This window comes from Anopheles bellator, chromosome 2 (assembly GCF_943735745.2).
Source record: "Anopheles bellator chromosome 2, idAnoBellAS_SP24_06.2, whole genome shotgun sequence".
NCBI classification, from domain to species: Eukaryota; Metazoa; Arthropoda; class Insecta; order Diptera; family Culicidae; genus Anopheles; species Anopheles bellator.
Genome location: NC_071286.1, coordinates 57,598,142 through 57,615,734, shown reverse-complemented (window position 1 = coordinate 57,615,734; position 17,593 = coordinate 57,598,142). Strand labels below are relative to the sequence as shown.

The 17,593-nt window shown below is 45.9% G+C and overlaps 1 protein-coding gene across 1 annotated transcript in view; it reads right to left on the bottom strand.

Annotated features, from left to right (window-relative positions):
• Positions 1-580: 580 nt before the first annotated feature.
• LOC131208785 (ubiquitin-conjugating enzyme E2Q-like protein 1) overlaps positions 581-17,593 on the bottom strand; it is a 29,720-nt gene continuing 12,707 nt past the window's right edge. The window contains exons 3-6 of the mRNA XM_058201673.1: positions 3,479-4,390; positions 2,047-2,188; positions 1,622-1,971; positions 581-1,549 (exon numbers count right to left, since the gene is read on the bottom strand). Coding sequence (XP_058057656.1) covers positions 1,465-1,549; positions 1,622-1,971; positions 2,047-2,188; positions 3,479-3,864 — 963 coding nt within the window. The 5' untranslated portion in view covers positions 3,865-4,390 and the 3' untranslated portion in view covers positions 581-1,464. The remainder of the gene's footprint in view (positions 1,550-1,621; positions 1,972-2,046; positions 2,189-3,478; positions 4,391-17,593) is intronic.

The following is a 17,593-nucleotide window of genomic DNA, read 5'->3' as shown; positions in this document are numbered from 1 at the left end:
ATTTGCCTTTGGCCAATCCTTTCGTAGCGACTATTCTCGGCTCATAACTTTTCTTTGGTTCTTCCATATGTTGTCGGCAGATTATTTCACCGTGTGGGAAAACTGTACAGAAATGGACGAATGGGAAACAAAAGATGGTGACAAACCGTACGGTAATGGCGGTTATTTTTCCACTGAATGTATTCGGCTGTTACTTATTGCCTTCGAAAGCAGCTTAACACTCCGTAAATTGTTATGACCATTGTGAATACGTTTTTCGTTTCCAGAAGGGGGTAAATTAAAGTTCTATTTCGGATGAGTGACAGTGGTTAGCATTTAAATGTGCTAGCTATCTTTCCGATTCCGATTCCATTTTTTAATTTTTTTTAATTTTTACAAGATTGATAGCTTAAGAGCTTGACTCTATGTGGGTCACAATAAGTGCATCGCAAGGGCAGTATTTGCGATCCATCTCTGATTCCAATGCTTTGAACATGAACGGTTATTTGGGCCACGTTCGCATGTTGGAAAGGCGTTATAGTTTCGGGTGTGAATTAAACGAAAGGGAAGAAAAAAACACGGACACATCGATGTACATCGTTTACCATAACACGTTGCCGTTTATTTACAAAAATCTTAAACATTATACTTTGTGAACAATTTTGTAAACCAAGCCAAGTTTCTATGCAGCGTAACATACACACGTACAATTCTTTCCATCACAAAGCAAAGGTTGAGCATTTTTTACCGATTTTTAAACTGCTTCTTGGGACTACTATCTGATTCTTCAATTCGTTTCTGCTACGCTTGCGCTTGCGTGCCGTTTAAATACTCTCCCTGTTTTATTAACACTGACTTTCGTGATTGACCTTGGTCACTTGGTGCCTGGATTGGACTACTTCTTTTAAACTATTCCGTTTTACTCTTAGCATCCGGCCGCCGCTCGATGAAGGCAAGCGAGTTGTGTAACTTAGTTTTGCTGTTCTCAAAAATAAATGATCTAATCCGGTCAGCCAGCACGATTAAAATCGCGCGGTTTGGGTGTTCTCCGACTGGCGTTTTCGCTTTTGCCCTTGCCATTTTGGTCATCACGCGCTTTTCATCCGGCAGCCCTTTTTTGTAAGACTACAACCTCCACTACATACTAACCGATCAAAGCTCTGAAACTTAACTACCGACCTTCGGGGGGGTTGCGTTTCTCCGTTCCGGTACACTTGGCCCTCGTCATCCTTCTTGGTGAACCCGCTGGAAACTCCCACAGAACGCTCCTTTTTCTAAAGCCGATTTAACGAGGAGGCAACGAGATCGTTGGAGGGAAAATTGGTACTATTGTGAAGTGAAGCAGCACTCGCTTCTAGACGTTGTGAAAATATGCACGAATGGATTCGAATGGCTGGATCGATGCTTCCGCTTCTTCGCTGCGCTTCCCAGTTACGAGGTCATTTCTTGGGACTAACTAAAGTGGCATTCGACGGGGCCCTCCGTCTAGCCGTCGTTGAGGGCCGGCGTTACCCAGCCGTACTTTTCGTGAGTTTTCACCAGCGACCGGAAGGCGTCTTCGGCGGATCGACTTCGTGGGACAGAAATGGTCGAAAAAAGAAGGGTTACAAAGTAAAACAAATACAACGAAGCTCTCACTTACCGACTGAAATCCTTCGAGGACTTTGGTTTCCGCGACACCCGACCCTGGCCCTTGACGAGGCTGGCTGCGAACTGCATCAGGATCGCCTCGACCGTGTAGGCGCTGGCCCAGCCACGTGGTGTCAGCAGCTCCATACAGATGGCACCGCCCTCCATCACGAAGCCCTTCTCGATGCGCGGCTCGACGACCCGCATGAACGGTGGCGCGAACGGGAAGTTCTCCGGGAACACCAGGTGCAGCAGGATGAAGGGAATGTTCAGCTCGACCAGATCCTCGGCCAGTGGCGAGTCGGGGTCGATGCGAAAGAGCCGCGCGTGCCATTCGTACAAGTTGTCATTTATCAGCTCGACCTGTACAATGGAAAGATTTCGATGAAGTAACGGGACGGTGCTGTTGGAAATCGGACACGCGTCCAACGCACTCACCGTGAAGTAGGGTTCCGCCCGCGAGTGCTGCAACCGTTCGATCTCCTTCAGCTCCTTCATCAGCCGCCTCGAGCGGATCGTCGTATCGAGGGGTTTTGTCACCGGGACGGGCACCATGGCAGTGCTGCTTGGAGCTACCACGCTAAGAGAAAACGGCAAGAAGGTTAGAAAATTCTGTAAACTACAAACAAAACTCTATTCTATAGAGGAGCATCTAATCCCTGCCGTACAGTCGAAGAAATGAATAAAGGAAACACTAAAATCAATCCATGCATGGTGCGCCAAACAGACCTATTTAAATTTCAAACTTCGCCATTTTTAATCGATTTTCAAAAATCAGACAGATTCTGAAACGTCAGTCTATTAATTTTCGGTTATGCATCAGCTTTTTGTCCCGAAATTTGTCTCACTTCTTTCTGTTGGGTTATTTGAAGAGTAAGTTGTATGCCAGCCAACCGAAGACCATTGAAGAATTGAAAGCTAACATCACAGCCAAAGCTGTTGTTCTTAAGCCCGAAATGTTGTCGAAAACAATGAAAAATGCCCGAGAAAGGCTTTTTGTGTGTTTAATGGAGGCGGTCATTTGATCGAAATTGTATTTTGAGCCAATAAACAATAAACAACTATCAAATTGTCAATAAACTACATTTTATACCCTAAATAAATCTTGTTCGTTTTTTGAAATCGACTGAAAAGTGGCGGAGTTATTTGACATTCAAATAGGTTTTGTCCCTATGGCGCACCCTGTATACGTATTATTACGTTTAAAAATTAGTTTCAACTTTTTCAGCTTCAATTTCGCCGAAGAACCAATCAACCAAGATTTGTTGGTAACGAACTACAACGACGTTTATGGCAAGTGCTTCTTCATTTTCGATGAAAAATGGGCCGATGATGCCGCCAAACAAAAATTTATCTATTATATTAACATAACCAACAAGGTGGAAATGAGCATTTTAAATTTCGTACAGTTTGATTTGAAGGCTCAGCACTTTGAAAATAGGTTTTTAATATTTTTCAATTTTCTGCAACCGTCTGGCGTCCCATTTCATAAATTTCAAAGCTCTTACTAAATGCTTAAAATTTCCAGAACGAAGTTTGTCGTTTTAAAAGTCAGGTAATCGCTAGACTAAAATCCAAACACTAGATGGATCACCGTATAATTCAGTTTCCTATTGAAAAACCCTTCCCAACAATTGCGTGCGCAAGTTCCCAGGTTTCGTACAACCACAAACACAAACGGAACCAGTGTTTGGCCATTGAATTCGAAGAAAGCAAACACAGCCTCGAACACAGATGAAGCGCTGAAATGAAATCCTACGATTCTTGGTTCCAATTTCACTTTCTTCCCGGCTAGAGACAAATATGAATGTAAGGTTCCCCGGTCCCGGGGAAAGGATGATAACGGCTCCTGCTAGTCAATAATGCTCACCATCGCAACCGCCTCATGGGGCTGTCCGTGTTGGCTTTACTGTTTCCGGTGCTTCCGTTGCTGCCGCCAGTGTTCGTTCCTGTGGCCCCAGTGCCGGCCCCGCTCGGGCCACCCTTATCACTGCTTCCGGGAGGAGCGCCACCAAGCGGCGCCCCACTGGACGGAGGCGGATGATGGTGGTGCAGGTGATGGTGCTGGTGGTGGTGGTGACTGCTGTGGTGGTGGTGGTGATGATGGTGCGGGGCCAGATGCAGGAGGCTGCTTGCTGCTGCTGCTGCTGCTTCGGGAGCCGGCGTGTCCTTGTCTTTGCTTTCCTTTTTGCTCTCCGAGCTCTTGAAGAACTTCCGGATGGCGGCCGTTACTTTCTCCTTCGATCGGGACGACATGTCGAACGGTTGGGGACTTCTGCTTGGCGACAACGTTCCAACGAGTCCTCAGTCCACTTCAAAAGGACGTGATTCCGAAGAAGCTAAACGCTGTGCGCAGTCGCAGACGTCACTTTCAATATTTAACTTTTTGCACGACGTGTCAGAATTATGGCCGTTTCGTCTTTCTTCTTTTCGGGGCCGCTTCTGCGAACGTCACCAATCGAAGGCTTTCGTTCTCGAGTAGGACTCCTTCAAAGCCCTAACTGTGGATCTTGTATCTCGCGCCTCCAAAACACTCGAGGGACAATCTGTCACTTGCCACGGGTTTCGTCACGAGGTGAGATCCGAGTCAACCCGAGAAGGTGATTTGATGTTTTGCTTTCATCTGCTAGTCATACAAATCGCGCCACGCGAAAGCTTAGACCGGAGAGCACCGGATTCAAAGACACTCGCCTAATATTTACATTCGCCGTCTTGCAGTGCTCTGTCTTACAATCCGTATCCTCCGATCAGCGGCCCCCGGGAGCTCCTGCGTTGAGAGATCCTGCCAAAAACGAGAGCAAAAATGGAAAAGCACAGCAAATGGGTCTATTAATGCGATGTAGAATAGTCATCCATCAGGCGTAAAATAATAGGCGAACTAGAAGCCGGGTTGGGCTCTTCGTAAATCATTCGTTAACGCCACGAAAGCCGGCTGGGCTACGTGTTGGCAGACATTCCAGACCGGAGCTCACGTTTTCCTTGTACCACACCGGTCCCGCACATAGCGCCGGTTCGGCAGGCAGCCGGGTTCGGTGCCGGGTGTCGTCCCGTGAATTATGATTCCAATTAAGGGCTTAATTCAACGCATCTTCCGCACTGAATCTTGTTAGGATATCAAGAGTGATGGTGAACATCTTGCCTCCGTGCCTTCGGGCAAAGTAATGGCTTGCCGGTGTGCGGTAGTTGCTACCGACGCTACTGATGGGATTGAAGTACAATTTAATCGGTCTTTGATTTGAATAAATACTCCAATGGGTTATGTTTAACTTAATAGGTGTTACAGAACGACGCTGAGTACATGACTGGCGTAGCATGAGGCTTAAGGATTCGTGTGCCCTTAACGGAATCTGGAGAAATGTCTGTAATTAGCCTGACGATACACTTGATTGATAGCATTATGTTGATAAGTTTATTTGATTTATTTATCGTAATTATTTAAATGAGATAAATTTTACATTTATTAGGCGAAATCATTTGAGCTTTACTTTAAACCAGCTTTTGTTCTCACGTTAGTTTAAAATGTGACATGAAACAGGAAAGCTTTAAATATTTCATGAGAAATGTCCCACCGTTCGGTGGTGGTTGTTGAAGCTAGCTCGGCACCCGGGCGCCTTCGTGAGGCTACATGATTGACGGTGAAACATGACGAATACCATGGCTAGACGTTCAGACCACGAGTGAGCTCATAGATTGACGGACATTGGCCCGGACCTGGACGAAAAGAGAGAGCGAGTGAGAGAAGGAAGTAGAAGTATCCCCTGGTTTCATCACACAGTGTCAGAGACGTTGATGAACGAAGAGGCGACACATTTGGGGCGAGACCCAGGATGAAATAAAGCTATTTATGCAAAAACTAATAAACTGCAACGGCGGAACCGCCGGAACCCGTGTGCCGTGGTGGCCGCTGGCTGGTGCCCTGGAGAAAAAAGGTTAGCCACTACACAGAAACACAAACAGTGGCCCGAGTGAAGCAAACAGGACCGAGACCGGCGACCGGAACTCCCGACCAGCACGTCATGGTCATGTTTCATATCAAATTAGTGGGTTCCAGGTTGGTGAGGTCTGGCGAATGGCCACAACTTCTTCCGTTCGATAAACAGCTGCTCCTTCAGGGTGCGGGGATTGGCCAGTGCGAAAAGTGTGTCCTTGCAGTTTAGGAGCCGTCGCTGTGGCCGGTGCCATGTGTTTGAAAAGTTTGATTCCCATTAAATTTAAATGCAAAACGAATGCCTCCGCAGCGCAGCTGTTTCGCTGGCAAAATGGGTTTCTCAATGTCCCGAGCGTTCCTCAATATCCTCTTATTACACTGTTAAGTAAACACCGGCCCTACAACAAGGTAATGAGTTTTCTGCCCGCTCAAACCCAATGCAGTCACCGGCCGGCCGGCCGGCCCGGGCCAGGCGGAATCGAAAATGTTTCATCTCATTAGAGTGCTCTTAATTGAATGTTTCGCCATCAAATCGCGTGCCGCAATCGTTTCCTCCCGGGGGCCCGGGCCACATACACACCCATTATGACCTTTGATGTCGGGGCGAGCCTTGGCTAGGACACAAGATTGTCAAATAAAACGCCATAAAATTCCGTAAAACGCATTGCGTTTGATGCCTATCAGCGGTGCTCATGCAAAATGGGAACGGGCCCGAAGGAACTACCGAAGCAAGCCGTTCCGCTCCGGCAGAGATCGGTTCGGAAAGATATTTTAAATTGCGTGGCCCCGAAATTGCCACATTTTATTGCTCAATTTAGAGTCTTCACAAGCGATGGCGGCCTCCGAGGGGCCACTGAAGCCACCGAGAGGGCGAAAGCGGCCTTCGCATAAGCTCATTAAAGGAAACGCGAAGTTTACATTTTTTTTCCCTCCCCGCACGAATTCTATGTCTCCGGGGGTGCCGAAGCCCCTCCGCCAGAAGGCGAGCATGAAAAATGTTTGATGGGAAAACGAGGGCACCAGAATTCGTTTGCGTATTCGCCAAAAAGACCAAACCGAAAGCGACGAGGGGTTTGCGCTAAAACGGAACGACTGGCGGGCTGAACTTCTGAGAAGGCTTAATGGGTTACGAATTTGCCGAAATAGATTGGCTCTGGCATTTGCAAACATATTTTCGGTTTCGGTGGCGAACTTTTCACTCTCTGCCCGAGAGTTGTTTTAATCAAAGTTTTCGTATTGTTTATTAATTGCGATCTGTTTTCCAGTGCCGGCCAAACGCTCAAACCCGACACAAATCACATTCACAGGTATTCCCAAAGGGCGAACTTCATATGAACTCGGACTTTCTCGGATGGTAGCCAAAGTTTAAGCATATTTACTTGCGGAGTACCACCATTTCGAGCGCTTCTCGCTACATACCGTATTTTTCCGTGTATAACGCGCACCCGTGTATAACGCGCACCCATATTTTAAGAGAAGAAAATTGGAAAAAAAGTTTTTTAATATACTCTGATATGTTATATCCAACAAACATCAAATGATAATAATGTATTATTCTAAATATTCTATTAATATTCTAAAGTAGACTACAGATAAAATGCGTATACATTGCAAAAGACATAATAGTATTTTATATTTCGTAATAATCTTCAAACTCATATTCACTGCTGTCTGAGAAATTGATATTCTCTAATTGCTGTTCAATGTACTCCTCATTGTCACTCTCTGAAGAGGTACATTGTGACAATAAAGTATCCGGAAATTTGTGATTTAAAAAAATGCTTTATTCGATTTTCGATTATTTTGTAGCGTTAGATTGCTACTCGTGTCAGTGACTTATGGTGAAAAGTTCGGACATTTTAAATTATCACTTAATCTTTGACAGCTGTTTTACTTTACTTTTACAGCTGTTTGTTCAAAAATTTCTCAGAGGACCGAGAAGATGTAAACGTCGAAAAGCAAAGTTTGGTCGAATGTGAACAGTTTCGCTTACAGTTTTTTCAATTACAAGGTCGTGGTGCCACATGAGTTGTTGCCGATAGATAGAACGGTCAATAACGAATATTACTTGCAAGTTATGCGCAATTTGCGCGAAACAAACCGCCACAAACACGAAATCCAAAAATGAAACCCAAATGTCGTGAAATTTTTTTAACAGACCACGTACATACGAAGTTTAAGATCGTTGCTTGTGTGCGAATTGTTGGCCAAAAACTACAAACTAATGATGCCAAAGCCACCGTATTGACCAAATCTGGCCCCTATGGCTTTTTATTGTTTCCAAAACTCAAATTACCGCTTCGTGGTCAATTAATTTAGGAGAAGGCAGAAATCGCCGATGAGACAAAACTCTTTCACGCAAAAGTTAACTAAGCTTTAAAAATAGCCGAAATTTTCAACATAAGTGAGTGACATATGTAGCAACAATACGCAACAAAACAATCGAAAATCAAATAAAGCATTTTTTTTAATCACAAATTCCCGGTACTTATTTGACAGAATGTATATAACATAGAAGACCCCCAAATTTAGGTATATATTATATGTAACAATATTGTATGGATAATTATATTCCTAACAAATGTTTCATTTCATAATTTATTCAATAATACCATAAAATATGTACCTAAAAGGGCACATTTGTATGTTTAGAGGAGACAAAATTTTTACTCCCCTTGTATAACGCGCACCCAGATTTTAGAGCTCAAAAAATTGGGAAAAAGGTGCGCGTTATACACGGAAAAATACGGTATTTTATTTAATTAGTTAGAAAGCTTTTTTAACTTACTTTTGCTGTCAGTCAGATGTGGCTCAAAAATATCAACACCGGACCATTATCGCCTTCAACTAAATTCCGGGTACCATTGCCGCGAATGCCATTTCATCGACACAACCCGGCTCGACTCGATCCATGCACTCCGGCGTCCAGCACAAACGAGATTCAAATATTGTTTTTCTGATTCTCGTTTTGCAATGGTGATTTCCCATGTACGATTTTTTTCGAACATCGCTTTCCAGGGACCAGGGACGGGCTCGGTTTTCATTCTCCTCTCTTTTTGCACTTCCGGCGGCTGTTTGTTTTATGGGTTTATTGCACACCCGCACTCGCTGCGGCAAAACAGGGGAAGGAATGAAAGCAGATCCCAAACTCAACACTGGACAGCTAATGGAACCCATCCATCATTGCATACGCGGCCGAGCCATTGTGTGCCTACGATGAAATGGGACGCAATAGAGGGAAAGACAAGCGAAACAAAAAAAAAGGGACGAGAGAAAAATGGTAGATTCTCTAGTGTGTGGAGCACGGCTTGCCGATGAGCGAAAGGTCGATCCGATGGGCTAATGTATTGCACGAGTCGATAGCTTTTATGCAAACAACCGTCCCCTCTTCAGAGCCCGAGAGCGAAGGCTCTCTTGCACGTGCACCACACAAAGTGCAGGAACTCGCTACCCACTTTTTCACTTGCCTAGCGCCGGGTTTTATGTTACCTACCCGAGGCAGACAGGCAGTGCTCGATATTGATGATGGCGCGTCGATGCAATTTTTCTTCGAGAGTTTTACTTTACCTCCTCAATGGATCGTAACCGAGGCCGTAGTATCTCGAGATCAGCGTCAATTGAATTCTGCGTTGCCGGCAACGAGCGACCCCGATCGACGATCTGATCGACGGAGGCAAGCGTAATGGTTTCGCAGCACATTCATTGCAGCTTTTATCGAGTCAAACGACAACTGGACTGGGTCGTGACGGACGAAAGATATCACATTGATGATGATGTCCAATTAGAAGAATTGCACAAATCAGTCCTTATTATTACGAACGGTACACGATTTCAAAGACTGGATGGATGCATTTTATTCCCCGTGAACAAAAAAAACACATTTTAATGTGGGGGATAATACAAAAGCGGTTACAGTCGTGAAGCGATTAATTATTCCGCGCGTGCCCCAGTGGCGCCGGTTTTGTGGTACCATTAGTGGCGGTGCAAAAGGTTTTGCATGTTTTATGCTGCCCCGTTCTCTGACCTGGAACTGGCTGCGGTTTTTCGGGTTGCCGACGGGTGCTACTTTTGTGCAAAAATTTTTACCCTTCCCAAGTGCTTAATCGAGTGAGCATCCGGGAGTATAAATATTAGCGGTTGGCCACATGTGAAGGGGACGCATTACGCTACGCCGTGCCCTGAGAAGTAGTTTGAAATTATTAATTTTTTCCCCACTCTATGCTGGTTGGATTAAACCAAGGGCTGGTTTTCGTTTTTCGTACATGAGATACATTTTTATTAATTTTTTGAAATTTTATTTAATCAGGAAAAACCACTTTTAATTTATCAAAACGAAACACATACTTCTGGTGGAGGCGCCTGGTGCCGTCATCGTGTAGCGTGGCGTGATATTATTTAGGACTTCTCGTGGGCTTTTAAATTACCAATTTTCATGTTTTTCACGCACAGCGGCAATTTTGGTTATGTTGGGCCAAAGCAACGTTTATTAACGTGTACAAAAGTTCTCAAAGGATTGAGAAGTTCAGAGGACGTCGAAGAGCGGAATCATCCTTACAGAAGTTGCTGAAGAGCTGAGCATTATCCTCGTGCCTTTCGATTTTTAATGAGATGGTCCGCGAAATTGATCCCTAAATTGCTCGATTTCGGCCATTGATTGTGCGTGAATTTGTGGCCGAAAATAACACGCTAATGAGGTGACCGCCAGTGACCTTTTTTATTACCAAAGATTTTCTCTATTTCATGGCGGCACCAACAAGAACCCAAAAATGAGTTTAAGGATTGAAAGAAACGTTGCCGCAAGTGTAACATGTCTTATGGGGATTGCCTTGAATGGGAAAAAATTGATATTCAAGAATAGTTTAAGTTTACTAAAGCCTGTAACACTTCGAATCCGGGGGAATTGTCAATTGTAGAACAGCGCCCCTAGTGGTCGGATTTGAAATGTTTTGACAGCTATGTCTTCAGTAAACATTCAACTTTCAGTGCTGAAAGTTTCATTTTGATACGTGGAGTTGTTAGAAAGTTATGCTTAATGGAACTCGAAAGGAGAAAAAAAATTCTGCACACTCACGTCGAAAACACCACGTGGTCTACTTTAAAAATCTCAAAAACACAAAAATTTGCAAAATCAACTATATATGCTGTGCTTTACCGTTTTTGGGAACCCAATACCGTAGATTGAAAGATTCAGAGTAGACGTCGTAGTGGAACATACAATCGGCAGCTGAACTGGAAGGTTTTAAGATCAATCGAAGCAAATCCTGGACTTTAGGTTCGGGATATTGCAAAAAAATATGGTACCAGCAAAAGTACTGCCCGGAAGATCTGTCTACGAAGAGGCTACTGTTTTTTCCTTGCATTTAAGCACCCAAAAAGGACACTTACACAACATCTAGTCATTAAAACACGCGTTAGAAAGCTGTACGAGAAGGTTCTGACGAGGTAAAAAGGATGCTTGCTTATGGACGACGAAACATACGTGAAGATGGATTTTGGCCAGTTACCCGGTACGAAATTTTATCTCGCCACAGCACGGGGTGATGTCCCTGCTAAATTCAAGTTTGTTTTCGCTGATAAATTTGCACGGAAACTTATGATCTGGCAAGGAATTTGCAGCTGTGGGCGGAAAACCAAGGTTTTCATCACGAACAAGACGATGAACTCTACCGTATACAAGCGAGACTGCCTCGAAAAGCGAGTTCTACCGTTCATTAAGTCACACAAAGGTCCTGTTAAGTTTTGGCCGGATTTGGCAAGCTGTCACTACAGCCAACAGGTGATTCAGTGGTACCGTGACAACAAGGTGGATTTCATCCCAAAAAGGAGCAACCCACCAAATTGTCCACAATTCCGCCCAATCGAAAACTACTGGGCAACAATGAAAAGGAAAATGAAGAACAGTGGTAAGGTGATGCGGAATGGTGCACAAATGGCCAGAAACTGGAATAAACTAGCCGCTGAGGTGGACCAAGTGTGTGTGCGGAAAATGATGGCGCGAATTCCGAAGAAAGTTCGAGATTTCATCAGACAACCGACGGAATAATTTTCCCATATTTTTCTCTTAAAGTGCAATAAAATACCTTCATTTTGATTACTTCACATGTTTTCTAAGTTAAACCAACTCCGAGATAGACCTAAATCATGTCCCCCGGATTCGAAGTGTTACAGGCTTTAAGTTTAAGTGCAGTGTAATGGCGTGTGCAATACATTTTAAAAGCATAGCCATCATATCGCGTCTTTGACGCGTCTCCACTTTTCACCCAATCATAAAACATCTACCAATTGTAACGATCCTTATAATAAGGGCGTGACGAGCCCCGAAACGTAATGCAACCTTCCATTTAGTACTGTTTTGACACAAAAACAAAAAGAGAACGAAAATTGTCTATCGTTACAACAAGTGCCATTGTGTTGGACAACTACCCGACATGAAAATCATAAAAAAGATGTTCACGCAACGCGCTCCTTGCTCTGAGATTCCGAAGCCGCATTCCGACGGCTTATTTTGGCAATATGCTATCCTGGGCCGGGACAGAAAAAGAGTCACAAACAGCCGACCCATCAAACAACAATGGTGCGCAAATCGTATAAAGTTATTTTACAGTCCCCGGACCGCACTCGGGAACGACACCGGCTTCCCTTAAAAGCCCACCCATTTACGGGGCACTTAATCATCGTCATCGTGTCTATCTACGACAGCCCATCTGAAGGATATCCATCTATCCGAAGATATATGATAGCCCATTCGGCCGACCTTCCGGGGGTCGTGGCACCCCGATCGATGGGGTTGAAGCGCTCGGATGCGTATTTTACGTCCACACGTTCCCGCTTCTTCCCCGTTCTGCCCTTTTATATCCCTTTTCTAGCGTCACAAGCGGGCGCGGCAGGATATCCGCCGCCTCACGCACTCGCGCTTATGATCTGTCAAGGCCATGTAACGTGATTTATTTCGGAAACATTTCATGCATTCATGTATAAGCCCCCGAACAGCGCCAACGCACGCATGACCCAAGACGAAAATAAATAACTGTGCGCAAGGAAGCGAGCTGGCTTTCGGGAGGCTGCTGGCTGTGTGTGATTGGAGGAAAATAAGGATACGTGGAAAATGGTTCGCTCGTTCCGTGGCAGGGAGAGGTCCACCTTTTTGCCGTCGCCGTGCTTCCGTCAGCGATCAGTGAGTTTAGAGCGACGTGTGCCTAAATGCTGCACGTCGATCCTGGGGAAGCAATAGAACACTCTGGAATGCCTAGCAAAACCAAGACCCCCCGCTGGAGGCTGGCCCAGGCAGGCTTACCTGACACCACCCGCCGGAAGCGCCATGGAAGCGCGTCCGTTGAATTACGACATGCCGATATTGATTGGATTTCCGGATCGAAATGAGAAATTCTTTAGAACACCGTTCGCCTATGTCGGTTTGATGTTTTTCCTTCTCGTTTCACTTCTTGCGAGAGCCACACCCGAGAGCGATTTTTAAAGGCAAGCAAATGCTCGCTAAGCGAAAATTGTAGGACACGACGCTTTCCGTCGATTGGTTTTCTTACATTCGAATTTTGATTACAACGAAAAGCACTTGAGCTAAAGCACGGGATTTAGCAATCTGCACAATGTAACCCGCATCACCGGTTTTTACTGTTGATCCGAAGCGATCCGGGGAGCTTACGGTGATTCTAGCGGTGTGTGTTATTCGCTCACCGTGCAGAAATAAAGCCATTTACATAGAACACGAATAGTTTGGGAAGTTTCGTTAGGGAAACTTTGAACTACGATTGTTTATGAGAAGTGGCGCCATTACTCCCACGAAGTAGGGGCGTTTCAGCTTGCACAAAAATCCCTCTCCGATCCAGCCGTTGGCCGTTGTCGAAAGTTCTCATCCAATCGGTACACGATTTATTACGGAAGTTTTGCGCCTAGATGTAGGCCAACCGTGCATCAGCCCGTCAGTGGCGGGGCCGTTGCAGCGTGTAATCCGGTCCGATTTTCGGCCAAAGCTTCGGCAGCCTTTGGCAAGTGGTACGTGAAAATAACGTGAAAAAATTTGCATAACTTACCGGAGGCTGCTGGGAGCAAAACTTTGACGGAAACCGGTTACGGGGAAGCGTAAAGTGAAGCGCTTCAGAGCATCACTTTACCGCTTTCCGGGTTGCAAAATGGCAACCGGATGTGTGCTGAAAGAACCATGTGCAGCAGCTCCAACGCCGAGCGTGGAAAGAAAGAGAGCCCGAAACGACTTGTTCCCGGGGCTCGATGATGTGGATACGTTAACGGTTGTGACGTGACGGGCATTGTAAATCCGCCCGGTACAGTTATATTCTATTCCGCATCCGAAATGGCGAACGGCCCCGAAAACCAAAAAATGTAAATCGAGACCCCGACCGACCACGTGGTGCTCCAGGTGATGACGGTGATGGAATGGCACATCCGGAGGGGTCCAGGACTTGCCCTCTGCACGTTCCCTAGGGGAATTAAAAGCTACAAGACTCCGGAACAACCCGGAACCGGAGACTCGGCCAATAGGCGGTCCGATAGCTAGAATCCAACATTGTGACGCACGGAAGCTGGGTATCCATAGGCAATGGGGGAATTTGGAGTTTGATGCTTTTTACTAGCCTCCAAGTCATAAGAGGCCTCTCTCTTTCTCTGTTTGTATGTCGCTATCGGACTGACCGTCACTTATTTGAACGGTCAGTGCAAAAAACTGTACAAAAATTGGTTGGGTTGGCGTGACACGGTGACGCTATCGATTTACACTGAGCTCTCCGATAAAAAACGACATTGATTTGATTTACATTAGTAAAAAGCAAACAGTACAATGGGGTCGCCATTGAGCAGGGCGTTAAACGCTGTCACGTTCATGAATATTCAATCGGAATATAATTCGGGTTTTGTCCCGGGGCAAATCCGGGCCAACATTAGACGCAACGGACGGACCCAGATCCCGGCTGCCGTCTTCCGACCGCCGCGCGACAAGAAGAAAATCGAAAGCGAGCCCCGTGTAAAGCATTTCGTTAACATGCAAAATAATGGATAAAAAGCCTTCCCATTCCGACGCGACGTGTACGGAATAATTTGAAATTGAAAAATCCATTCTCACATCAAAGCCTCGGGCGGCACGGCCAGAAAATATGCAATTTTCGTTCCGCCTCACCCGACAACCATTTGCTTGATCCATTTTATTTTTGCAAAGCTCGCGTGGCGCTCGAAATTCGTTTCCGCAAAGGAGCGCCGAGATGGCAGAGGTTTTAAATTCCACCCTTAAATTCCGCCCCAATCGCGTTTATCGGCCGATGCGATGCACTGCCATGCAATTTGGGGTTTCCTTTTTTTCGTGTTTATTTTACTTTCGAGGTAAGCAAAACGGCAGCCGTGGCTTCGAGGGCGGTGGCAAATCCACCACTTTATGTGGGGTGCATCTTTTGGTGCATGCCAGCCAGCCATTCTGCCAAAGAAAGTCGATCCGCTCACAACAACTCCGGGCAGAACTTGCTCGTCGCAAACGAGTATCCTCTAGGTCCTCGTACATAAGCCGAGAATCTTCCCGTTTGGTGCAGCTTCCAGCGATGCAACTAACGAGTTAATGCCGGCAAAGGTTAGGTCGAGTGTTTTTCTTTTTCAAACTGTCTCAAAGAAAAATTGGCATCCAGTGTCGGGGGTGCCCACGGCCCGGTGTGCTGAACGCATCCTTTCGCTTCGGCGAGTAGCGTCTTGCGAAATGTTCCCATCCGAACAACCGAAAGTGCGCTGCTGGTCGTTCCGTCCCGGGACGGCTCGAGTTGAAGTATCCTTGAGTAGGGTTATTGCGCGCCAACCTCTTGGCCGGGTTGTGTTTCGCTGCGAACGGTTGATTATGAGCAAACTGGCGGGAATGTTCGGGAACATCACATTAGTAGAGACCACACTATTCCTCGACGATACACTAGCAATGGCCGAGCTGTGTTCAGATAAGACGATTTACGAAACGACCTAGCATGAATGGGGGGGAAAAACTCAAAAGAATCCTTTATTGGCCAGGATTTGTTTCTACAGGGAAGAGCAAGAGTGCGAGGATAGATAATTTCAGTCAATTATCGAACCGTACGTGCATTTTACCCTTTTGAGCGTTTGCAGGACACGGTTTAGTGGAAGTGGAAAATTGTTTAACAAACATTCTCGCAGAGAAAACACAATGTTCTGCACTTCATTGGCCTATTTTAGACCTCGCGGCACATTTCCTGGACTTGCCTTTCTGGACATTAAAAACTCAAAGCCGATCAACGTACAAAACACTAGTCTTCGATCTGCTTGACTCTAGCTGTTCGATCGATCAAGGAACTGTTAGAATTACTTAACAGTTTATCCAGGGTCTAATAGAGTACTTGAAAAAGTTTGTTATTTTTCACTGATTTCGATCAACGTTTCTGCCCACGAATTGGTACGAAAATAACTTCACTTTATCCAGAACTGCCCATGTTTAAGCAAAACAACAGATTAAGCGTAAGACGCAGGCAATGGTGGAAATCCACTCGTCGAAAGCATGCCAAAACGGTTCGACTTGATGGACCATCAGCATCAAATATGCAGGACGACACGGAACCGTTTCGTGAGCCCCATAATTATCATACCTACAGGATGCCATACCGACCCCAAATGCCCCACAATAATCGACTGCAAGCCCCGGAGTACGGCTCTCTCGGTGGTAATCCAATTTGCAGGATGAACAATCGGAAATAGAACCATGGTCTATCCTCGGGACCGCCCAACGTTGCTCCTGCTGCTCCACGGTAGCCGTCGTCTGCCCACGGATATTGCACACTTACTTCATAAATTATGCAACACATGGAACACATCCCTCGCCGGATTTGCCGCTGAGCGTTAAGGGTAGGCGCCATTTCATCGCGAACGCGAGGATCCGCTATTGTTTCGTGGGGGCGGAAATCCGTTTCTTTCGGTTTGCGTTCGTTTTATTCGGTTGTGTTTGTATAAGTATTTTGGTCGTTTAATCGGCATGGACAAGGTTCAGATCTCGGTGCCTCGTAGGAAGACAACAAGATTCCCAACCCGACGCAACTTTAATGTTTCAGCGATCCGTGACTGGGAGGACCCTTTAATTTTACGTAACACAAAGTGCTCCCTGTCCTGCCTTGTGCGATGAAAATGTTGCCCCGTGGCAGGACGAAAACGGCCTTGACAGAGACTGCGACAGAGCCTTGAACCATTATCGGTGCAGGTCCTGCGAAGCGTGACACCGTACCTCCTTTTTCCCGTTGGAAAATTATTCAACCCACCCGGTGGGAGCCCGTACAGAGGAAATCAAGCAAACAATACCCGTCACGGGGTCGTTCCCCGGGGGCCAGTAAATTAGGGCTCTTGAGGGCACATCGCGTGTCATTCTTTCTTCGCTCGCACTCGTTAAGTTCCAATGACGTCAAAAGCGTTTCCAAACGCACCGGGCATTGACGGGTACTGTTTCCCTGCATTCCACGGTTCCCTGAGCCCCCCTGGGAAAATGGGGTCTCCGAAATCGACCTACGAGTAATGGTGGAAAAAAAAAGTCAAACACCCATTCCAAGAAGTCACCGTTATCGGAATATCGGAGGGCCATACGACGAGGTTAACGGATTCGCTTCGACTTGTGCTCGACCGAAATGTCCGCCGGTGATTGACTGAATGAATAAGTTAAATAAAATTAAAGCACCACACACAAGAAGAAGAAACGCGGCCTGCCAGAATGGCCAGGATCACCACCGCAGTCCACTGGGAAACGAGCCCTAGGTCCCGGATTCTATTTATAGACCTCGATAATATTGCTTTTCCCGCGAGCTTCCTGAGGGCTCCTTGGGCAAAGTAATAAAACAACTTTGCCACCGTGTTCCGCTGTTTGATGGATGTGCGCTGCGTGCTTTATGTACTGTGCTACCGAATGACCAATGGTGAAGCTCCAAATGCGATGGCCAGGGCTAGGAATGGCCCATAAATAGCACGACCCATTCCCAGCTAATGTTCCTGCTTTCATCAGTTATTTTTTGAGAGAAATTTTCAGGGTTTCAATAAAATGTTACTAAAAGGACCATCGTTTCCTTC